The sequence below is a fragment of the Cygnus atratus genome, chromosome 1 (assembly GCF_013377495.2).
Source record: "Cygnus atratus isolate AKBS03 ecotype Queensland, Australia chromosome 1, CAtr_DNAZoo_HiC_assembly, whole genome shotgun sequence".
Lineage (NCBI taxonomy): Eukaryota > Metazoa > Chordata > Aves > Anseriformes > Anatidae > Cygnus > Cygnus atratus.
This window is the reverse complement of record NC_066362.1, coordinates 208765141-208789281: the sequence shown is the minus strand read 5'-3', so window position 1 is coordinate 208789281 and position 24141 is coordinate 208765141. Positions and strand designations below refer to the sequence as shown.

The window sequence follows — 24141 nt, the reverse complement described above, 5'->3', positions numbered from 1 at the left end:
CTTAAGTGCCCGCAGACAGCCAGTCAGTAGTGCTAACTAGAAGCAAAGGAGAGAAGGGAAAAGCCCTAGGAGTAGGGGTGTTTGGGTGCAGGAAGAACTGCCCGATGCGTTTCCAGCGATCATGAACTGCCCTGGGCTGGCTGGTGGGAACTGAGGGGACCCTTTCCATTGCCAGGGTGAGTGGCCTCTGCACTAGTCAGAGCTTGAACATTTCCATTTGCCTCCAAAGGGGTCAAGTGGGGGCAGAGGGGATTTTCTTTGCTGCAGAGACCTTGGGTGTAACATTGGTGAAGTGTCCCTCCATCACCCTGCAGCTCACTGCTGCAGCATGCGCCAAGGCTGCCGAGCTGCGTTAAGCTGGGCGGCACAGGGGGATGGCAGGGCAGGACCTCCATCTGCCTGCTTGGCTGCAAACTTCCCCATGTTGTGCAGACTCAGGTCTTGGCTGGGGAGCTGTGCCCTGGGCAAGGTGCAGGACGGGTGTAGGAAGACACAGATGCTGTGCTTGGGGTCTGTGGGAATGCTCTGGAGGATGCCCTGTGCCACTCAGCTGCTCTCTGGGCTGTGCTGCAGGTGCTGGAAGAGAAGCCGTCGGGACTTCTCGTTGCCTCCCTCCAGGCCAAGGACCCTGACGAGGGTGAGAATGGGACCATCACCTACTCACTAATAGGTACGAGCTGCTGACTTGGCTACCTGGCACTGTCCTCTCTTGTGCAGCCATGACCCTTTTGGGCGGATGGGTGACCACTGCCCCAGCCCTGTCATGCCACAGTCCTTCCTCCATACCAGCATGTCCTCTGCCCCTCCCTCCTCTCTGCCTCTCCCTGCAGCATTTCACCTTCTCTCTGCAGGAGCCTGGGCAGAGCGTTTCACACTGCATGTGGCCACTGGAGAGCTGCGGACTGCCACAGTGCTACGCCGGTCTGACCGTGCTGAGTATATCTTCACTGTGACAGCCAGTGACCGGGGCACGGTGCCCCGCAGTACCTCAGCCATCATCCGCATTCAGGTATCAGCACCCCAGCTGCTCTCATCCCTGTACCATCCACTCCTTGCTCATCTCTTGGAGGACACCATTCAGCTACTTGGCAGCCTTCCTCCATACCCTTCTTGCCCTCCACCACCTCCATCCCAGGGCACCCTCTGCCCTTGCTCAACTGTTGCTCCAGCCCCACCATTGTGGTGGAGAATATGGGATGGGAAGAGACTAGCTGCCACTCATTCGTAAATGCTCTCATTCATAAAGTGGTCAGCATCAGCATTAGTAGTAAACATTTGTCTTTTCCAGACTGGGACAGCCATACCAGTCCTACACATGTTGTTGCAGAGACAACCTTAGAAGTCCCCTGCCCAGAGGCATTAATTCTTCCCAGCATCTACTGAAAACATTTCTCCTGATGTGCAGGAATTTCTTCATGTATGCATAGCTTTGGCACTCACCGTCTGGTGTGTTAGCTCAGATAGCTGAGTCCTTTCTCTGTTGTTAGTAATGAATTTAATTTTACAGCAGAGACTCTGGTTCCCCCACAGTCAATGCACTTTCACGGTACACCATTTCACATCCTGTCCCCATTGTTGCAGTTCCCATGGTCACTTGACTCTCTTCGTTTGATGTTCTGTTCTTTCTCTGTGCTGGCAGTGCCCTCTAACTCTGTCAGCAAACCTTTAACGTACACAGCTTTCTTTTATTATTATATTAAATTAGATCTACTGTGTTTCCTTTGTGTTTGAGGATAGAAGTACTGTGTTAGCCTGGCACATCTGCCTTTAGCCATTCCGCAATATGTTTTAAAACTATTTCCTTTTTATGCCATGTCTAACTGTTCTTGTTTTTCAAGTTCTTCCTCGGCCTTCAAAGTACTGAGACCAGGCTGACATGCTTTTTGTCCCTGAAGTTCTTGTTTGCATGCCCATAACGTAGCTATTTGCTTGGCAGTCACTAGTTCTGATACTCCTCTGAGTTGACAGTTTTGATGGACTTTATTTTTCCCCAGCTCCTTGACAAGACTGCACTGAGTTCTTCAACATGTTTTCCCTTCAGATGACACTATTACTTTTCTCTCACTCCTGTCCACAGCTGTACATCATCCCTGAATTAACTTCACAATCTTTAATAAAAGTAGTAATGGTATTTATTTATCTTCAGGTCACACTAGGTTGTCTTTCTTCTCTGTACCTCTCATCTGAATGAGCATTACCTCTCTTCTTGCCCACTCTTGCTTATGTTTTGCAGAATTGTTTCTGCTGGCATCTGTTTCTATTACAGTGTCTAACCCAATCACAGAATCACAGCATGGCTGAGGTTGGAGGCATCTGGTCCAACCCCTCCCTGCTCCAGCAAGGCCACCCAGAGCCACTTGCCAACGACCACATCCAGGTGGCTTTTGAAGATCTCCATGGATGGAGACTCCACCACCTCCCTTGGCAGCCTCTTCCATTGTCTAACCACCCTTTCACTGAAGATTTTTTTCTAAAAAAAAGCTAGTATTAGTATTAATCTAGTATTTTAATTAATTTAATTAATTTAATTAATCTAGTATTAGTATTAATCTAGTATTAGTATTTAATCTAAACCTCCACTGGTGCAACTTGAGGCCATTTCCTATTTCCTGTTGCTTGTTACTTGGGGGAAGAGACTGACCCCCCACACTACAACCTCCTTTGAGGTAGTTGTAGAGAGTGATAAGGTTTCCTCTGAGCCTCCTTTTCTCTAGGCTAAGTAACCCCAGTTCCCTCAGCCATTCCTCATAAGATTTGTTCTCTAGATCCTTCACCACCTTCATTGCCTTTCTTTGGACATGCTCCAGCACCTTGATGTCTTTCTTCTAGTGAGGGGCCCCAAGCTGAACTCAATGTGGCCTCACCAGAGCTGAATACAGAGGAACAATCACTTCCCTAGTCCTGCTGGCCACATTATTTCTGATACAAGCCAAGATGTCATTGGCCTTCTTGGCCACCTGAGCACACTGCTGGCTCATGTTGAGTCTGCTATCAACCAATACCCCCAGGTCCCTTTCTGACAGGCAGCTTTCCAGCCACTCTTCCCTCAGCCTGTAGCATTGCATGGGGTTTTTGTGACCCATAGGGTAGGACCCAGCACTTAACCTTGTTGAACTTCGTACAGTTGTCCTCGACTCATCAATCCAGCCTATCCAGATCCCTCTGTAAAGCTTTCCTACCCATGAGCAGATCAACACTCCCGCCCAACTCTGTGTTACCTGCAAACTTATTGAAGGTGCACTTACTTCCCTTGTCCAGATCATTGATAAAGATATTAAAAAGAACTGGCCCTAATACTGAGCCAAGAGGGATGCAACTTGTGACCAGCCTCCAACTGGAGGGTAGACAAGGTTCACAGCCTTGTGCTCAGTTCCTCCTCTCTCATCACTGGGTGCCACAGAAAAGAGCCTGGCTCCATCTTCCATACACCCTCTCTTCAGATATTTATATACATTGATCTACCTGAGCCTTCTCTGCTCATTCAGCAGCTCTGTCTGTCCTTACCTACTCTAGTTCCCCAGGTGGAGCTTGTCTTTCATCCTGTCAAGCCTGTGCTCATTCTCAGCATGTTTTTCAAGTTGTTACTCATCTGTTAGGCCACAAGACCTGTGACCTTGCCTTCATACACCTGCACTCCTCAGGCCCCATGCCCACTGGCTCCCCAAGAGCCCCCCTCCCCACCCCACCTCCGCAACATGCAAGATCCTGGTATGCACCCCTGATTGCTGCCTCTCCTCTCAGGTGCTGCCATCCTCCCGTGTGCTGCCCCGGCCCGATGCCACCGTGCTGACACTGCACCCTCTCGAGGGGGTCAAGCCAGGGTCTGTGATCGGCTCAGTGGCACCCCCAGATGCCCCTGCACGAGGACAGCTGACCTACACAGTGGTAGGAGGTGGTGGGGATGGCGCCTTTGTTGTTGACAGTGTGACAGGGGAGATCTACGCTGCCCAGGAGCTGGATTATGAAGCCGGGGCACGGCACATGCTTCAGGTGAGTGCTGAGGACACACAGCATGGCTATCCTTCCAGCCGACTGGTGCTGGTACAGATCCATGTGCAGGACTGCAATGACCAGGCACCCACCTTCCCTGAAGACCCCATCACCATTGTGGTGCCCGAGAACGTGCAGGCTGGTTCGTCCATCTTCACCTTCCAGGCGCTGGATGGGGATGGCGTAGGCCCCAACAGCCAGGTGCGCTATGCCCTACTGCGCCAGGAGCCCCCTGGGGCCCCCTTCCAGCTTGACAGCCGATCAGGACTGCTGACCCTTCGCCAGGGCCTTGACCGGGAGGCTGCTGCCTCCTTCCTCTTGGTGGTGGAGGCCACAGACCAGGCACGCAATGTCAGCCAGCGCCGCTCGGCAGCTGTGACGGCCCGTGTATTTGTGACTGACGAGAATGACAATGCACCCGTGTTTCTGTCACCTGCTGCTGTCAGCGTCATGGAGGATCAGCCAACTGGGTTCGTGGCTCTGCACGTGGTGGCCCAGGACAACGATTTGGGAGAGAATGGGCGAGTGAGCTACTCATTACGAGCAGGCAACAGTGATGGCCGCTTCCACCTTAACCCCAGCACTGGTGAGGGCCTGGGAGGATGCAGGGTGGGCAGCAGCAACACTGGGAACGTGGGGTCTGAGGAGGGTGCAGGCACATGTGGGGATGTAGCATGGTGCACAGAAGGAGAGTGTGGGCTGGGGAGTACAGATCACCTGGAGGTAAGAAGGACTTATGGGGTGTGGACAGCCCCAAGCATAGCACCTGACTGGTGTGACCTTGCTGTCTCTCAAGCTCACCCCAATGCCTGCAGCCTTGTGACAGCTCTGTCCTGGGAGTGGTTGGCCCTGATGGCATGCGGTCCCAGATCATCCCTCTCCCCCTGTCTGCAGGTGCGCTCTCTGTTGTGCGGGCGCTGAACCGGGAGGAGGTGGTGCAGCACAACCTGACTGTGGTGGCCACAGACCATGGCTTCCCACGCCGCTCGGCCACACAGCTACTCTCTGTGCTGGTGCTGGATGTCAACGATGAGGCTCCCAGTTTTGAGAAGCCTGAGTATGAAGCGCACATCATGGAGAACCTGCCAGCTGGCAGCCCTGTACTGCAGGTGCTGGCCACAGACCGGGACCTGGGTGAGGATGCAGGGCAAGGGTGAGCTGCCCAGTTTGGTCAGGAGCCCTTCTGGGGATGCAACTTGCAGGACGAGGTGCATTCTGCTCCCTCCCATCTGGTTTGGAGAGCCTGGGTGACCATGGAGGGAGGAACCATCACTTGGCCTGGTAAAGAGGGATGGGATGGACCCTGGGAAAAGCTGAGAATGAGAACAGAGATTGATTCCCTTTGCTTCCCAAGTCAATGGGCTTTGTTTCTTGGAGGTTCCTTGTCCCATTTTCCCTTCCACAAGCTGGACTGGGCTGGGACCTCCCTCCACCACACATCTCTACCCACACCTTTACTTGGCAGACAGCGAGAACATCCTCCTCCATAGTCTGTCTGCCCCCTGGATGGGAAGGCTGAGGGGAAGGAGGTGCAGGGCTGGGAGCCAAGTGAGAGGTTCTTGGCGTTGCTGCTGGGCTGCCCTCAAATGTACTCCTCCCTGCAGGTGCCAATGGGCAGGTGACCTATGGGGGTCTCTCTGGGGGACCATTCTCCATCCACCCACAGACGGGGCTTATTGTCACCACACATGCCCTGGACCGGGAGGAGCAGGAGCAGCATGTGCTGATGGGTATGGCTGTGCTAGTGCATGAAAGGGAGCAGCAGACATGGCAGGGTGGGTTATAGGTAGCACAGAGGAGACAGATGGGTGCTCCTCACTGCTGGGAAAGGGTGGTGTTGCGAGGCGGGCAGGCCATGGGAAGTGATGAGGGATTGCAGAGCATGCAAGGTTGTTGGGTGGTTTGAGCATGTAGGAATGCCAGTGATCCTATGCATGTCTCCCCTGTGATTGTCTGTGACTTGCATGTGACAGCCTTGGTAGTAGCTCCCAGTTAGCAGGGTACTCTGCAGCACTCTTGCTGTGTTCCTGCAGTCTATGCACGGGATGGTGGCCTGCCCCCCAACCTCTCCAAGGCAACTGTGCGGATAACAGTAGGAGATGAGAATGACCACACACCACACCTAGAGAGTGAATCCTGTTCTGTGGAGGTCCCTGAGAACCAAAGCTGTGTAGCACTCTACACCCTGCGGGCCACCGATCCTGATGGAGGCGAGAATGGGCGCTTGGAGTACCACGTGGCAGGTGAGGAGCATAGGAACAGAGAGAGCTCTGTAGTTTCATTCTTGCTGGTGGGTAGCAGCTGTTCACCCAGGCTTGCTAGGAGCTCTTGGAAGCATCATCTGTGGCAATTCCCATTCCACATCAGCTCTCTCCTGCTCCAGACCATGTGTTGCTGCTCCTTCCTCTCATCCCTCTAGTTTCACTGCCCCCGGTAAAGAGTACCTCAGAATGTGTACAGGCCACATTGCCTCATTCCCCAGGCTCTCTCTGGTTCCTCAGGCTCAAATTAGTTCCACACCTCTCTTGCCTGCTCTGGCCTGTTGAATTTACAGCTAGTTAAATAAAATGTCTTTGTTGTTACACCAGGCATTATCTGTGGCAACAGCACTGCTCTGTGAGCTGGTGGATCCAGTTCTTACACATACACACACAGATCTGGACCAGGGAGATTCAGTCCCACTTAAGTCCCACTAGGGATTTACAAAGAACAGCTCAATCTACCCTCTCTGGCAGGCCACACTGGAATGGACTTCATACTGTCCCTCCAGGCAGCATAGGTCAGGACCCTTCTTGTGCCAACCTCAAGTTACAATAATGCTGTCTTGCTGTCCCCTCTCTTCTTTTCCAGATGGAGACCCTGGGCAGGATTTCATCCTAGACCCTGTCTCTGGTGTCCTCTCCACTGCACGTGCTCTTGACAGGGAACAAGTTGCTTTCTACACCCTCACAGTGGTGGTGCAAGACCATGGCACCACTCCGCGCAGTGCCACCATGTCAGTGAACGTGCGGGTGTTGGACCTAAATGACAATGCACCTGTTTTTGCTCAGGCCAGCTATGTGGTGGAGGTGCCAGAGGACTTGCCTGTTGGTGCCCTGGTTCTGCAGCTGGAAGCTGAGGACCCTGATGAGGGCACCAATGGGCAGGTTACCTACTACCTGGGCAATGAGTCACTGGGCATGTTCCAAGTAGAACCACAGAGCGGGTGCATCAGAAGTGCCCAGACACTGGACCGGGAGCGCCACGCCAGTTACAGCTTCCTTGCCAAGGCTGTGGACTCAGCACCATGGGAACCCAAGAGTGCAGCTGTGCGGGTCACGGTCACGGTGCGGGATGTCAATGACCATGCTCCTGCCTTCCTGCACAGCCCGCTGACTGTCAACTTGTCTCGCCACACATCACTCAAGCAGGTTGTGGCCACCATGAGGGCAGAGGACAGGGATGCAGGTGCCAACGCCTCCATCCTGTATCGCCTTGCCACCCCCAACTCTGCATTCGCAATCAACTCCTACACAGGGGATATCCAGCTGCTGCAGCCCCTGGGCTCACTCAGCCAGCGCCAGCGGACTCTTTTCATCCTGGCCACAGATTTGGGGCAACCTGCGCTTTCCTCTACTGGTGTGGTGGTGATCCATTTGCAGGAAGAGCCCTACCGGGGGCTGCGCTTTCCCCGGAGCACCAGTGAAGTGGCCCTGCCAGAAAATGCTGCCCCAGGTATCAGCTAAGCAGAGTGCCCAGCACAGGCTGGGATGAAATGGGAGAGGATGGGGAGGAAGGGAGATGTTTAGACTGGGGAGAACTGCAGGGTTTTTGGAAGTCATCATGCTTTGTGTAGATCCAGGGGATAGCAGGGCCTGACTGGTGCCCAGGGCATTGAGGGTGGTAATCCTGTGGGTCACAGGTGCACAGATGCTCCTGGAAGGTCTGCAGGGTTCAGTGAGACCATAGAAGGGCCGCAGACAGGCCCCAGAAGTCCTGACTCTCAGCTCAGAGTTTACCATTAGATCTCACCTCCTTTGGCAGCAGTATCCTCAGGCGGGGCCATGTTCCTGTGGTACAGCATGTGCTGCCCACCAACCACCCTGACCTCTGGCACCTGCCCTGAGACTCTGCTGCCCCTTCAACATTGTTCCCTCCCTTACAGGTACTGCTGTCGCTAGCATCCAAGCTGTGCACACAGGGGGCTCTTCTGGGCGCATCACATACAGCATCATCAGTGGCAACGAAAAGAATGCTTTCCTTATCCAGCCCAATTCAGGTACAGCAGCAGGACCACTTGGGGAAGCAGCAAGGGAAGGTCACTTGTGCTCTGTCAGTGCCTGCTCAGCTATCACAAATCTCAGAGCCCTCCAAAGGCACAGGAACACAGTCTACACCTCTACCAGTAAATTTAATGGTATTAGGATTTGGACATAGACACTATCCCATCATTGTCCAGAGGTTGCTAACACAGCTCTTAGCATAATTTTGGTCCCTGCTAACTGGATCTTTCCCCAAAAAATTCGCAGGCCCAGTTCAGAGGTTAGCAGAGGCCAGGGCCATTGCTAAGAGGCAATCTGGGTGCAGCCCTGGCCTTAGATGGCAAGATCAGCTAAATGAGACATCCTGTGTTGGGGCCTTAGAGGTGTGCATGCAGCTGCCATGACTACAGCGCTGCTGGGGATTGATGGCTGTCTCTGTGTGGTCCCAAAGGTGACAACAAATGGGGAACCACTCAGTCTCCCATGGGTATTTCTAAGGTGCATTTCTAAGAGCCCTCCCTCTGCACCACTATTCCCTGAGCAGTGAGTGGGTGCTGAATATAGTAGAGGTACTAGTGGATGGCTGGTACCCAGGCAGAGCAGTGAGGCAGATTGTAGGATGCTGCCCAGTGATGCTGGGCAAGCATTGTTTGCACCATGAGCTTCAAAGGGCAGCATTTGAAAGGCTACGTATCCCTTGACATCGGGGAAGTCCTGGCTGAGGGTAGAGTGAGGGGTGCCTTGCTGTGACATTGGTGCTTGCTCTGTAGTTTAGAAGAGGCTGGGGTATGAAAAAGTCCCCAGAGCCTAGAGGTCAACTTGGAGCTTCTTGAGAAAATGCCATTCTCTTGTGGCCTGATGGATGGTTGGGGTTGGAAAAGGGTTCTGGGCTGTCAAAGGTCTTTCTGGCCACAGTGCTTGTGCCCTCTGCAGCCTCTGGCCACTGTGCCAGCCCTTGTGAGTCATCCATGGTATGGCATGGCATGCAAAACATTAGCACCATGATTAATGACTGGCCACTGCAAGCCACAGTGACTATGGCAGCCCACTGTCATCACTGTACCTTCAGCTGCCATAGAGTATCCTCAGCACCCTAGTGTCACTGCAAGCCACTCACCACCCTGTGCTTCTGCTGTGAGCAAGCCACAGCATGGACACAGGGATCACTGGGAAGAGGCCAGACCAGGACACAGCATGTCAGGAAGGGTGTCCCAGCCCAGAGGAACCTGAGCTACAGCTACGGCTTCCTGCTACAGCCTTGCAGCATGGCAGCTGCCCCAGGAGGCCTGACCTGCAGGGCTGCTTGCACCCTGGCTGCCCGGAGGGCCGGATGCCACCTTGCAGTGAAGCAATGTGCACAGTCTGACTGCTACTCCTCCATAACTTGGTGCATGCCAGCATCTGAACTCACCCCAATTCTAAACTGAGCTCAGGAACTGATACTCAGCAGTTCCTGAAGTCCTGAGTCAAAGGGCAGATGCAAGAGATTCCCAGTCAAGCTCACAGAGGTCTTTGTGGAGAGTGGCTGTGCTCAGGGCTGGTCCTCTGTGTGCTCTCGGTCCCAGGGATTTCCACCTGTGCAGGAGCAGTTTTAACACAGTGCCGTAGGAGTCTGCCTGTCTGAAGCTGCCGTTCAGAAGTGAGCATTTGGTATCAGTGGCACTGCTATGTCTGTGAAACGCAGGAGGGGCTGACAAGGGTGGCACCTTGGCTAATTCCTTCTAGTCCCTGTGCCAGCAGTCAGTCTACCAGGTGTCTTAGCCAATGCCTACAGGGCTGCCATTATAGTCAGGAGATGAAAGCAACCCCCAATGTCCAGGCTGCCCACAGAGCCATTCCTTGTCTCCTCCATATGGTTCACAGGCAGGCAGGCTGAGAACAGTAGCTGCCTGGATCTGCCCCTGAGCAGATCCGGTGCAGTACTACCACCACTGCAGCAGCTCAGGTCTGAAACCCCATGCAGACAATGCAACCGGGACAGACCTCACAGAGCCCCTCTCCTTCCCTTTGCTTTTCCACCCAGCTCTGCAGCGAGACCCTCTCTACTGCACAGGGATCTTGTTCCCCAGTGCAGGAGGCTGAGACCTAGTGGAATCAGTCACGCAGTGAGACCCCCTCTTCCTGATGTCCTGGGCAGTATGAGCAAGGCATTGCTACACTGTGCATGGCTGTGGCACTGGTCTGCACAGTGAGCTGTGATGGTGTGCTGCAGGAAGGCCTGGTAAGGGTAACAGAATGGCACCCCACATGCACCTCTGTGATACTAGTCCTTTCACATCCCTTCCTGTCTGTGTTTGGGCCATGTCTGCCAGTGGTGCCCTGAACACCCTGGACACATCCTGGTTGCACCTCAGTTGCTGTGGCAGTATTGCTTCATCTCAGTGAGGAAACATTTCCCTCCAGCAAAGTGCCCAGAATACAGGTTTTTTTTCCCTTAAAACATGGTCCTTCTCAAGTACCATGCATCCATCTGTGAGACACTTCCCTGCTTTCTCTCCACGCAAGGGGCTGTATGCTATGACTAGATGTGGGGTGCTGCAGCACCACAGTGAGGGGGCTGGCACAGCACAGCTCCCAGCCCTGCACCAGTTGCCTAGGCCCCTGACCTTCAGCTCTGCTGCAACAAGCCAGTGCATAGGCACCAGTCCTTCACTGTCCTCAGCCATCCCAGGCTTGTCTCCTCTCCAGGGAAAACCAGAGTTTTGTCCACAGGCCCTGTGTGAGAGCTTAGTGCTGGAGAAGGACTCTTGCTCACTGGATTACACACCAAAGTGCCTGACCAGAGCAGGGGAAGGCCAGAAGCATCCTGAGCCCCACACAACAGTGCCGTGGGCTCTACTATTCCTGTCCAGGGCAAGAACAACCCCTCAGATGGAGACCTGCTGCTGGCTACTTTCCTTGCATTCGCCCTGGGCCAAGCCAGCCCTGGAGGCAGGGCCTGCCCTGGAAGCCAAACAGTACCAGAGGGCCCGGGGGTACCCAGCTGGCTCCCAGCCCTTGGATTGCAGGTGGTGAGCATACAGCTGCTCTCCAAACCAGGCTGCCATTCTGGTCACTATAACCAGTGTCTTCTATTCCTGGATGTATGGCCTGTGTGCATTGGAACTCATGCAAAGCTGTTAGCAGAGCCCTTAGAAGCCAAGCTTGTCCAAGGCAACATAGCTGTTCTGCATGGCTGATATTGCATCCCTGTCGCCCAACTAGTTCACCCAGTGGTTGCCTGTAGAGGCTGAAAAGAGCTGCAAAGAGAGCGTGGCTCTCTCAGTGTGTAAAAACATGTCTGGATGTCCAGGCCCAAAGAGTCATTATGAATGGAATTAGATCCAGTTGGAGTCTAGTCATAAGTGGTGTTCCCTAGGGCTCAGTACTCGGGCCAGTTTTGTTTAATATCAATGATACTGATGAGGGGATTGAGTTCACCCTCAGTAAGTTTGCAGATGACAGCAAGTAGGGTGGGCGTGTTGATCTGCTTGAGGGTAGAAAGGCTGTGCAGAGGGATCGGGCAAGCTAGGCCGTGTCCAGTTGTATGGCATTCAACAAGGTTAAATGCCATGTGCTACACTTGGGTCACAGCAAACCCATGCAGTGGTATAGGCTTGGGGAAAATTGACAGAAAAGCTGCCCAGCAGAAAAGGACTTGGAGATGCTGCTCGACAGCTGGCTGAATATGAGCCCACAGTGTGCCCAGGTAGACAAGAATGCCAAGGACATCCTGGCCTGCATCATAGTGCAGCCAGCAGGACTAGGGAAATGATTGTCCATCTGTACTCGGCACTGGTGAGGCTGCACTTCAAATATCATGTTCAGGTTGGGGCCCCTCACTGCACTAAGGACATTGAGTTGCTCAAGCATGTGTGGAGAAGAGCAACAAAGCTGGTGAAGACTAGAAAACAAGACATATGAGGAGCAGCTGAGGTAACTGGGGCTGTTTAGTCTGCAGAAAGGAGGTTGCAGCAAGAAGGGTGTTGGTTTCTTTTCTCAGGTCACAAGAGACAGGATGCGAGGCAATGGGCTCAAGTTGTGCCAGGGGACATTTAGTTTGGATATTGGGAAGAATTTCTTCACAGGAAACATGGAAGAGGTGCCAGGGCACACTGCTGTTCATGTTGAGTGTGCTGTTGACCAGCACCCCCAGAGCCCTTTCTGCTGAGCTGCTCTGTGGCCACTCATCTCCTATTCTGTTCCTGTGTCCAGCATTACTCTGTCCCAGGTGCAGAACCCGGCATTTTCCTTTGTTGAACTTTATGCTGTTGCTGATCACCCAATACTCCAATCTATCTTAGATCTATTTTAGTAGACCTTTGAGGGTGCCTACTACCTTCTTAGGTGGGACAGCAATACTCTGTCATTGCCAGATCCCATGTGTACAGTGGCTCAGAATGGTAAGACTGGGGGCCTGTCCTCAGGCTCCTAGCAGGCAAACTGCTGGCAGGTCCTTCAGTGCCTTTTTATGGATTCAGCCTAGACAAATAGCTGCAGTTAGCTCCAAAATATGGGGCTTGACACGGGGCAGTTCTTTTCTAAACTGGCAATACCAGATGGTGTCTCCAGTGGGTGGACTATTGCATGCTTTAATGTAAGGGGAAGCTGTCTGTCCTGAGCAGTGTTCAGGATTTATCACCAGAGCAGCTCACCAGAGCTGATGAGAAGGCTTTCAGTTTGGAGAGGGCTCAGAGGAGCTCTTTATGCTATTTCTCTCTATTTGAGAATGGATGGATGGGCAGAGGGATGGGTTGAGTGTAAGGGAACAAAAGAGAAGATGGGGGCTGGGTGTGCTGGTGCATCACTCACCCCCTCTCCCCCTGACCCTGCTGTTTCCCCAGGTGCCATCTCAGTTCAGGACTCCAGCAGCCTGGATTTCGAGGCCAGCCCCCGGCTGCACCTTGTGGTCCAGGCAGAGACAGCAGCTTCCTTCAGCTTTATGGCCATAAACCTTAACCTGCAAGATGTGAACGACAATTTGCCACGCTTCCAGCTGCAGAACTATGTGGCATTCATCTGGGAATCACAGGGCTATGACTCCCCAGTCATCCAGGTAGCACTGTGGGCACAAACAGGGACATCCGGGCCCCTGGCTGCCCCTGCCAGGGTGAGGAGGTGGGGGGCTGTGCCATGGGCCTGGGGCTGGCACCTATAAATCCGTAGGTCTGGCCTTGGAGGGCTGTGGTTTGCAGGGCTCCACAACTGCACTGCTGAATCTCTTTTGTGGCTTTGCAGGTCCTGGCAGATGATCTGGATCAGGGAGTGAATGGGCAGGTGACTTATGCCATTAACCAATCCCTGCCAATGACAGGCTTGTACCACATCGATCCTCAGACCGGCACTATCACTACTGCTGCCATCCTGGACAGGGAGATCTGGTCACAGACCCGGTGAGTAGGGCCGGACCAACTTGTACCGTAGGTATGAGAGGGGCATAGGAGCAGCATCCCCAAGACTGCAGAGGATAGTCTGTTACTTGGTGCCACCCAAAGCCATTGCCAAACAACAGCAGAAACTCAGACTTAGTAGTAGCATGGCTAGCAAATGGCACTGAGGGCATGGCAGATAGTCTGGAGATGAGCCTGCGCTCTGTTCAGCCTGGATTTCACAAATCTGAAAAGACTGTGAAGGGGCAGTGGACTCTTCAGTAGCTGCATCCATTCTCTTTGCTGCCTGCTTAATCCAGACCATATCTGTTCAGTCCCTTCCCACTCCCACTCCCACACATTGCTCCCTCCTGCCCTGCCACATGCCCTTCGGAAGCTATGCACCAGCCTCAGCCCTCTTGCAAGTCCCTCTGCATTCACCCCAAGTCCTCTGGGTCCCTCACCGCATGTGCACATTCTTGACATCCTCCAGTCAGCCTAACCACAAGTATGTAAGATGATGACAAACGCTACAAACCATGAATTTAAGTCCTCCCCTACCTTTTTATACATGCATGGTTCAGATACAAGGAACAACTTCATCCACCTCACCAAGGCTATGTTCCCACTGTCGTGTGCATGCTTCAAATCTCTCTTAACTCTTCCAAGGCATGTGGAGGCCTAGGGGATTTGTTCCGTTCACATACACATCACTGCTCCACACAAACAGAGGCTCCATGTATTCCCCAGCTCCCAAATATGCTCCAAATGCTGTCACCTGTCTCCTTGCATGCCTCAACACATTCTGTCCACATCTTTTCTCACCAACATTCCAGACTCCTGCCTCTTGCACAGACTGAAAATGCTATGGACGCATCCACTGTAACCCCCTTGCAAAAGCCCCCAACCATGCATGTGCACATGCCAGGGCTGTGCATGCTCCAGACTCTTGTGCCCACATTCCCTGCCTGCTCATATGTTCCAGGTGCTGGACACAAACCCACTGCACTCCAAACACACACCCCAAATGTACATCCATCTGCTGCCCCATATTCCTTATGGGCCCACATCCACTGACCCACATGTACTCCAGATGCTCTGCACATATCCATTGCCCCATATACTCCAAATGCTGTACATAGTTCTACTACCATGTGTACACACTCCAACCCTGCACACATGTGCAGTGCCCCCTTGCCCCATGTTCCAGATGCTGTGCATGCATGTAGTGGCCCTCACACATATGGCCGCATCTGTGAACCTTGTGCCGTGCCCTTGTGCTTTCCCACAGTTTGGTGGTAACAGCAATGGACAGAGGGACACCTCCTCTTGTGGGCTCTGCCACGCTGACCGTTGTGGTGATGGACATCAATGACAATAGCCCCACCATCCCGTTTCCTTGGGAGGTGCGGGTCCCAGAAAGTAAGTGCAGCTCTGCCCCACAGGTTAGCGCGTCACCAGTGGCAGGAGCTGAGGCATGATGAACACCTGTGGGTGGGAGAGAAGCCCCCAGAGAGGCTTGCTCATTCCCTTGATGAGGGATGGCTTGTGCTGACCCACTGGCTGAGCTCCCCCAAGCCCTTTGGCACTGCCCTGTTTGTGATGGCCTGGGGCTGGGGGTTGTATGGCTGGCTGTGATGCAGCAGCTGTGTCCTGAGGGAACCAGCTGAACTCCCAACTCCTCCTTGGTCTCTGCCCGCTTCATGGGGTCTCTGGCTGCGCATGAGTGCCCTGCTGGCTCTCTGCCCTTGGTATGCCTGCCCAGTCCTCCTGCCTGGCTCCCAAGACCTGCTCCTTGACCACTAGGACCTCTCCCTTATCCCTGGTGCTCAGGCTGGTTCCCCCACGTGAGCTGGGTCCTCTGAGGAGATGGGGCTGCTTGCTCATGCCTTGCCTCTCCCCAGACACACTGCTAGGCACCCAGATAGCACAGCTGACAGGGAACGATGTGGACTCGGGCCCCACACTCTCCTACACCCTCGTGCTGGATGGTGATGCTGTGGGCACGTTCGGTGTGCTGCGGTATGGGGGACGCATTGCCCTTACGGGGCCACTGGACTACGAGCAACGCAGCCACTACACCCTTACCCTGCGTGCCTCTGACACCCGCCATGAGACCGAGGCCAACCTCACCATTGTCGTGGAGGATGTGAATGACAACGCACCGTCTTTCAGCCAGGGCTTCTACCAGGTACTGTACACGCACACTCCTGAACATGCACGTGCTGGCTCCCCTGCATAAGCCCCTGTGCTGCTCCTGCACACTGCCTGGCTCGCCTGACCTTATGAGGCACAGAGATCCCCTCAAGGATGGGTCTGAGCCCATCCTAGCCCCTCTCCTCCTGAGCCTCCATCCACATCCTGACACCCCTCCTGCTGTCACTGCAGTGTGAACAGGAGGCTGAAACTAGGCATGCAGCACTGGGATCAGCAGCTGCAGGCTTGCCCAGCTGCATGCAGATGGTACGTGCCAGAATAAGTAGGACCAGCAGGAAGGCCAAGATTGGTGGGAGATGGGTCACAAGCTGACACGTGTTTCTGGTGAGACCTGGACGGAGGCCCCATAGGGAAGTCAGTGGACAAAAGCTGACTAGTACCATGTGATGTATCTCTGGAGCAGAGATGCAAGAAGTTGGGAAGACACAGAAATGCTTGAAGGTTGGGAGAGCACAGACCAGTGGAAGACTGCCTGTTTGTATATGTTGTTTGGCACAAGAGGATGAGAGGTGTTTTGAGTTGTGTAAAATACCTTTTGTAGAAAAAAAATCAGCTAATAAGTTCTTCAGCATAGCAGAGGAGGGTAGAGAAAAGGATCGATAACTGGATGCTGAAGTTTTTCAGAAGTCACACTTACAAGGCTAGGTGTTGTGCATGTGGGACAGGTGACCTGAAGTGTGCCAACCATGGCCCTGGTACAGAGGTGGGAAGGCCCTGGTCAGTGAGGAACTGAGCTACTTTGGCCATGGCTGCCCTAGCCAGCCCAGACCTTCTCCCAGCTCTGCTGGCCAGATCTAGTCAAGCAGGAACAGATGCCCACAGAGGGACACGATTTTGACTGGGGCTTTCTTCTCTTCCAGGTGACATTGCCAGAGCACACACCTGCAGGCAGCATCCTTCTCACTGTGAGTGCCACTGACCCAGACTCTGGCAGCAACGGGGATGTCACATTCCACCTGGCTGTGCCCAGCCCTGACATCGCCATCGACCCCAGCAATGGTGCGTGGGGCTAGCTGCTACAGGGGGTTCATGCTGTGGATTGATCCAACAGTGCATGCAGAGGGAGGGGCCCCCATGCTGGCCCCTTGTTACGGCTGGGGTGGTCAGGGAGGCAGACACAGTGGTGGCAGCCATCAAGGCCCACCACCACAGCATCCCAGGACACCATGCCCAGCTCCCTGCTGGCTCCCCATGCTGACTCTGGCTTTGTGCCCTCACAGGGACCCTGTTCACCATCCGGCGGGTGGAATTCGATGCCAGCCAGCCTACCCTGGACCTTGTGGTGGAGGCCCGCGACCGTGGTTCTCCCAGCCTCTCATCTTGGGCCACTGTGCAGCTGCAGGTGCTCGACGTGAATGACCACAGCCCCAGTTTCCAGGTGCCATGCTACAATGCCAGTGTCCCTGAGGACCTGCGCCCAGGAACCACTGTGCTGACACTGGAGGCAGGTGATGCCGATCTCTCCCGGGAGAACGCTGGCTTTGACTACACCATCGTCAGTGGCAATGGTGGCAATGCCTTCCAGGTGGAGAGCCGTGTGGCCTGGGCAGGAGGACACCTCCGCACGCAGGGTGCCTTGGTGCTTGTGGAGCCCTTGGACTTTGAGGCCATCCCAGTCTACAACCTCACCGTGGCAGCCTCGGACCGGGGCCTGCCACAGCGCAGTGCCACAGTGCCTGTGCTCATCACTGTGCAGGATGTCAATGACAACCCACCTGTGTTTACCCGAGCTGAGTACCGCACAGCAGTGAGTGAGAGTGTGCCCCCTGGCACAGAGCTGCTGCGGGTGGTGGCCCATGATGCTGACTCAGGGCCCCACGGCCACATTCACTACACCATCAGCTCAGGTGACCAGCATGGGCTCTTCCAGCTTCATGAGAGTACGGGGGCCCTGTGCCTGGCACAGCCCCTTGACCGTGAGGCCCAGTCACTGCACGCCCTTGTGGTGCAGGCTACGGACGAGCCGGGCGGCCACTTTGCACTGGTACCTGTAGCCATTGAGGTGAAGGACATCAATGACAATAAACCATACTTCCCAGTGGAGATGCTGAGTGCCAGCATGCGGGAGAACCTGCCTCCTGGCACGTTGGTCACCACCCTGCGTGCCATCGATGCAGACACAGGCGTCTTTGGGGAGCTTCGGTATGCAGTGCTGGAGCAGCCAGTTGGGGAGCCTGGTGTGGCAGAGGGCCGGGATGCCTTCGCCATCAACAGCAGCTCTGGGGAGCTGCGCTCACGTCTCACCTTTGACTATGAACGAGCTAAAGCCTTCCAGCTCCTAGTCAGGGCCACTGATGCTGGCAACGCTTCTGCCACGGTGACTGTGCGGGTACTGGTGACTGGGGAGGACGAATATGATCCCATCTTCCTGAGCCCTTCCTTCAGCTTTGAGGTCCCTGAGGGTGCCCGCAAAGGGCAGAGCATTGGGCGAGTGCTGGCAACAGACGAGGATGAGGGGGCTGATGGCGTTGTGCTGTACTCCCTGACAAAGCCATCACCGTACTTTGCCATCAACCAAACCACTGGCACCATCTACCTGCGTGTGGACAGCCAGCCCCAGGCTGGGGCTGGGCGTGCCAAGAGGGAGCCGCGTGAGATGAGTGTGGAGGTGCAGGCACGCAGCCCCCTGCCTGCCTCCCGCTCAGCCTCCGCACAGGTCACCATTGACATCACACACACCTCCTTCGGCCTGGCTCCGGACCTCAACCTGCTGCTGGTGGCTGTGGCTGCTTCACTGGGGGTCGTGGTGGTGCTGGCTGCTGTGGCCATCGTGCTGGCACTGGTCCGCTCCCGTCACCGCCGGGGCCATGAGAAGCCAGAGGGGGACAGGCCACTGGCCCGCGTGCAGAGCGGCTCCCTGCAGAAGCTGGGCCGCGAGGAACCGGCGCTTCCTGGGGGTGAGCACATTTACCATCAGGCCCTGCCAGGGTACGGGGGTGAGCCAGCAGGGCCCTACACACGAGGTGGCTCACTGGACCCCTCGCACTCCAGTGGCAGAGGTTCTGCCGAGGCTGCTGAAGATGACGAGATTCGGATGATCAACGAGTACCCGCGTGTGGCCAGCATCACGGCCTCTATGCAGGAGCACATCTCTGCCCGTGGCCCTGACTCTGGCATCCAGCAAGATGCCGACCAGCTCTCCGACATCTCCTGTGAGCCAGCTGCCCTGGAGAGCACCCAGTGGTTCAAGAGCAAGAAGGGCTCCGGGCTACTGCTGCCGGGACCACCCCCACAGCTGTACCGTGAGGATGGGGGAGGCAGCGCCTTCCTCGGTGTGCGCTGCGGCCTCAGTGTGTCCTCCCAGCCCCAGGACTATGCCTTCCCAGAGGATGGCAAGCCCTCTGTGGAGGGCTCGCTCACCGCCATCGTGGCCAGCGATGAGGAGCTCCGCGGCAGCTACAACTGGGATTACCTGCTGAACTGGTGCCCCCAGTTCCAGCCGTTGGCCAGCGTCTTCACAGAGATCGCCCGCCTCAAGGATGAGAGCTCCCTGCGCAAGCCCTTTCCAACCAAGCCCAAGGCAGAGCCCAAGCCCCGCATTGATCCCCCACCCCTCATCACCTCAGTAGCCCACCCAGGTGCCAAGTCTGTGCCCCCCAAGCCACCAGCAGGCAGGACCTTCCCACACCCCTCCTCCCTGCGCCGCTCGCCCATCAGCCACGAGGGCTCCATCTCGTCCTCTGCCATGTCACCCAGCTTCTCCCCCTCGCTGTCCCCGCTGGCTGCCCGCTCCCCCGTGGTCTCGCCCTTTGGCATCTCACAGGGGCCCTCGGCCTCTGCCATCAGTGCCGAGCACTCACTGGAGCCCCCTGAGGAGGCCGAGCTCAGGATTTAGACCTGCAGCCATGGGGCCAGGAGCAGGGCCAAGCCCAGGGCCGCTCTGCATGGGTGCTGATCCTGCTCTCCCAGCACCTTGCCTGGCCTGGAGCACCCATGAGCTGCAGGTTCCCATGTCCCTTGGGACTGCCGGCTCCTGTGACTCCCTGTGGTCTGGCAGATTCAGTGCTAGTTTTGATGCCCTATGGACTGCTGATCCTAGTACCAGCACCCCAGGGCATGGTTTCTTGTACTGCTCATGGTGTCTCAGATCGGCGCCTGGCACGCTGGTGCTTCGTGGTACTCTGTGCTCTGAGAGGGGCCAGGAGCAGATGGGTGCTCCCTGCCCTGCTGGGCCAGGGCACTGCAGACTGCAGACCCTGCTCTTGCCTGGCTGCTTGCCCAAGCCATGCAGCACCCTGGGTGCAGTAGGAGGCTGGCCCATCCCTGCTGGCCCTGTCTCTGTGGGAGCTTACGGGGCCGGGGAGGAATGCTCCCTGGACAGGGATGCACTGCTCAGACGGCACAGCCACAGCTGCCTGTTGGTCTGCCCATGCTGCCTGTGGGAATGGGGATGGCTGAACTTGCTTGCTGATAATATGGGGAAACACATCCCAGGCCAAGCTGTAGGGGGAGGAGAAGGCATCACCCACTGTCTGCTTACCTATCCATGGCTGATGGAGGGGAAGGGGGGATCCTTTCAGGTCCCTCAAGCCCTTCCACCTGCCCCCACTGCATTTGCCTCTTGTAAGGGCTCTCCCTCCCAGAGTTGCTGGAGGGCACTGCTCCTCAGGGGCTGGCTGGGAGGCTGGGTGCCCTACCCAGCACAGAGAGGGAGGCTGCTCCCAGGCCCAAGTGCCTCTCTGAGCTGTGGGCTGGCTGGAGCATCAGGCACAGACACTGGGCAGGCTGTGGTAGGGCTGGCAAGAGCATCAGCTGGTCCCAGGATGCCAAGCCCCCCAGGAAAGGCACCAATGTGGCCGCTCAGGGACACAAGCCAGGGACCACCTCTCGCTCTGTCTGCCCCGGGCCTGGTGGCCAGCCTGCAGCTGCAAGGAAGCAGGGGTGGGGGGGTACCCTGAAAAACCACATGGCCTGAGGCTGGCATGGTGGTAAACAGCATGTTGTCTTGCAGCCACAGTATGGGATACGGGGTGGCAGGCCTCCCCCAGGGCCCTGCAGTGCAACCTGCTCACCAGTACAGGCTGGGCCACCAGGAACACCTCCAGAATGTGAGTGGTTACCAGAACCCCCAGCCCTCTGTGCAGGGGCTGCTCTGCACCACCCCTTCATGTTGTGTTGTGATCATGGGGGAGAGCCACATTTCCTTGGGGCTGGTCCCCATCCTCACACCAGCACTGCTTGCAGCTGGCATCAGCTCATGCTGGGGCCAGCCCCTGCCCCAGTGCTCACCCACAGCCCACAGGGCATTGCATGGCCCTGCACCTTGGGAGTGCAGTCCTTGTGCCAGCCACTATGGCCCTGGGTGCTCAGGATCGCTGTGACCCACACACAGGTGGTACAGGATGCAGGGTGAGGCTTGGGAGCAGGACATTCGGGGCACCATGGCAGCCCCAGCTACACAGTCAGCCTGGGAGGACACCCAGACATCTGAGAAGGGGGCCTGGGGCTGTTTACTGTATTTGGGAATTTCCTTCCTATCACACTTCTCCTACACCCGCTCTGTAGCCTCAGCCCAAACCCTGTCAGCACCATAGCTGCGTCCCCATCTGTCATCCCAGCCCCAAATGTTTTATCACAGCAGCCACAAACAACCATTTTTGCCCACTGCCCATTTCCCACTCAGAACCTCCTGTGACTGCAGCCACATCTCCGCTAGTGTCTCAGCTCCAACCTCCCCCAGACGCCATGGGTCCCAGCCCAGCCCATGCAATGGGTGCCCCACACACGGCACTGTGCTGCCCCTGCCCATGGTCCTTGTGATGCCCATGCAAGTGTGTGCTCAGTGCTGCCAGCCCCAGGAGCTGCCCTGGACAACAACAGGGCTGGGATCTGCAGCAGCAGTGGTGGCACCAGGGCCATGTCTGGGGCCCATGAGGGAGCCAGGGTGGCTCTGGGAGGGGAGGACAGTTCTTGCCTCACGTGGCACAGGGACAGCCTAGGGAGGCACCCCCAAGGAGCCAGGTGTGCTGTGAGCCTTGCATGGGGCTAGGATGGCCAAGCAGCCCTGCTCCCCTCTGCACATTCAGGATGTGGGGTGTAGATGGGTCACCCCCTGCACGCCATGTAGGAGGGGCAGACACACGGCCCCTCTTTTGTCTGGGGGGATACAGCCACGTGCTGCTGAGCCCAGCCAGGAGCCAAGCCTCCAGTTATTTATTTTTACACATTGTACTACGATTCCTGTTTTCTACTTTGTTTGTACCTTTTGTATTGTGTCTTGCTGAGCTGCATGTATTGGGCGCTGCTCGTCGGCCTGCACACTGGGCCGCTCCAGCACAGCCTGGACCCAAGTGCCAACTTCTCAAAGAAATGCCTTAATAAACCACACTTGTTTGTACAGAGCTAGACATTGTCACTGCTGCTCTGGGCTTGTGCTGCGCTGGCACTATGGCCTTGTGGGTACTGGGGAGAAGCACCAGCAGGGCCAGCGGGTGGAGGACAGACCTGTGGCACTTGGGGGCTCAGCACATGGCTCAGCTGCTGGCAACGTGCTGGGGGCTGGGGGCAGCCAGGGGAACCTGCACCCTGCGCTTGGCTCTGGGCAGCAGCTTGGGTGGCAGAGCTGGGGCTACACGGGGCACGGGGGCTGCAGAGAGGCCGCTTTGTGCCCTTGGGGCAGACAGCACAAGGAGCCCTGCTGCCCAGCCACAGCTGCCTGCCTCCTGGCCTCTGCAATCTGTCAGGCCAGCACAGGAGGTGTAGCAATTTTAGGCTTTAGTGCAGCAGAGGACATTGAGAGCCTGATCACAAACTGCGGGCCTGGCCCAGGTGCCTAGCTCCTCCAGCAGTGTGTGCTGCAGCCGCACCTGTCACTGCATTGCCGCGCACACAGCCCCAGCTTGGCTGCTGTCCAGGCCAAGCCACCAGCACCCATGTGCATCACTGCATCTTGCAAGTTCCTCCCCTTAGCAGCTGCCAAACCCAGCAGGTGAGGCTGCACCACACCATGCATCCAGGTCTAACCAGTGGCGAGGCTGAGCATGTCTCCCCTACAGCCACACAGCCCAGTGCCAGTGTGCAAGTGGACACACACAGAGGGGCACACGGGACCGTACAGACACGCTCAGCACTCACACTGACAGCACTGCAGCCTCGTCCTGCTCCCCTTTCTGGCTGACAAAGTCTGTCATCGGGAATGCACATGTATAAGGTGAGTCCCTCTGGCAGCCAGGCTCAGACACTCAGTCTGCCCAGCAGCTGCCCCCAGTTGCTGGCACCCCAACATACAAGCCCCTGAGGCACAGCTCCACTCCAGCTCTTGGTATTGCCCCCAGCTCAGGAGCTCTCATTTGGATCTGCTCATCTGTAGTTCCCTGACACAGACACAGACAGGCACCCCGAGGGGCTCAGCTGAGCCCAGACTCTGCGCTCTCTCTGCCAGCAGGCTGGGAACCCCCTGGTCCTTCTGACAGTCTCCCTGCTGTGGGCTTGCCCCTAGGTACACACACCCCGGCTCCAAGGCCACTCCAGCTGCTCACTGCCCAGTCCGGTTTGACACCCGCTAGCAGGGACGGGGGCTGACAGCCCTGCATCTCCCACTCAGCTGCTGGCACCACAGGTCCTGGGACCTGTGATCTGATTGCAGCTACTGACGCTTAGACTCCATGGACACACATGCACACAGAATAGGGTCCCCAAGAAAAATACTTTGCTGTGGAGTTTAAGAAGACGGGACAGGCTGCACAGTCACCCGACGCAGCGCATGGCCAGACACATGTGCTGACCAATCCATTTACGTGCAACCATCAACTTTTATATCCTTTTCCCTCTTTTTCCACTTTTGTTCTTCTCCAAGCTGCCTCAATCCCTCTCTTTCCCCACCTCTGCTACACTTGTGTAGTTCCTCTGCTACACATCCCATAACAAGTCTTGTGCAACCCTAAAATGCTCTGCATTCTGCCTCTCACAACATGCCCCATGTCCCAGGCAGCGTCCCCAAAACCTGTGGCTGCTCAGGGCAGCTACTCCTGCTCCTGTTGTGATGGGCGCCGCCCTCAGCCCTGGAGTGACCGCTGCTGAGACAGCCTTGGGTGGAGCTTGGCACAGGGATCCCCTTCCCTGGGTTATCGGGGTTCCCCTGCCTGCCACTGCTTCTCGGTGTGCTTTATCACATAACCTAGCACCTCCATCTCCCTGACTGGTATAATCGCTGTGCTGGGCATGCTTGCTGCTCTGTGACTGAGACCGAGGGGGTCCCTGCGAGCAGGGAGGGCCCTGATGGTACTGCTCTCTAGCATTGCCCAACTGCAGGTAACCCTGACAGTCTGGAGACGAGGGCACCCTTGGTTCCATCCACAGGAATAGCACCCACGGCACACCAGGGTGGGTGTGCCCAGGACACCCTG

The 24141-nt window shown here is 56.1% G+C and overlaps 1 protein-coding gene across 1 annotated transcript in view; it reads left to right on the top strand.

Moving 5' to 3' along the window:
• DCHS1 (dachsous cadherin-related 1) overlaps window positions 1–22136 on the top strand; it is a 59046-nt gene extending 36910 nt beyond the window's left edge. The window contains exons 8-21 of the mRNA XM_035569490.2: window positions 574–670; window positions 852–1009; window positions 3742–4576; window positions 4885–5124; window positions 5595–5720; window positions 6024–6233; window positions 6841–7704; window positions 8135–8248; window positions 13055–13266; window positions 13449–13603; window positions 14871–15001; window positions 15484–15770; window positions 16657–16795; window positions 17017–22136. Of these exons, the coding sequence (XP_035425383.1) occupies window positions 574–670; window positions 852–1009; window positions 3742–4576; window positions 4885–5124; window positions 5595–5720; window positions 6024–6233; window positions 6841–7704; window positions 8135–8248; window positions 13055–13266; window positions 13449–13603; window positions 14871–15001; window positions 15484–15770; window positions 16657–16795; window positions 17017–19631 (6183 nt within the window). The 3' untranslated portion in view covers window positions 19632–22136. The remainder of the gene's footprint in view (window positions 1–573; window positions 671–851; window positions 1010–3741; window positions 4577–4884; window positions 5125–5594; window positions 5721–6023; window positions 6234–6840; window positions 7705–8134; window positions 8249–13054; window positions 13267–13448; window positions 13604–14870; window positions 15002–15483; window positions 15771–16656; window positions 16796–17016) is intronic.
• The last annotated feature ends 2005 nt before the right edge of the window (window positions 22137–24141 follow it).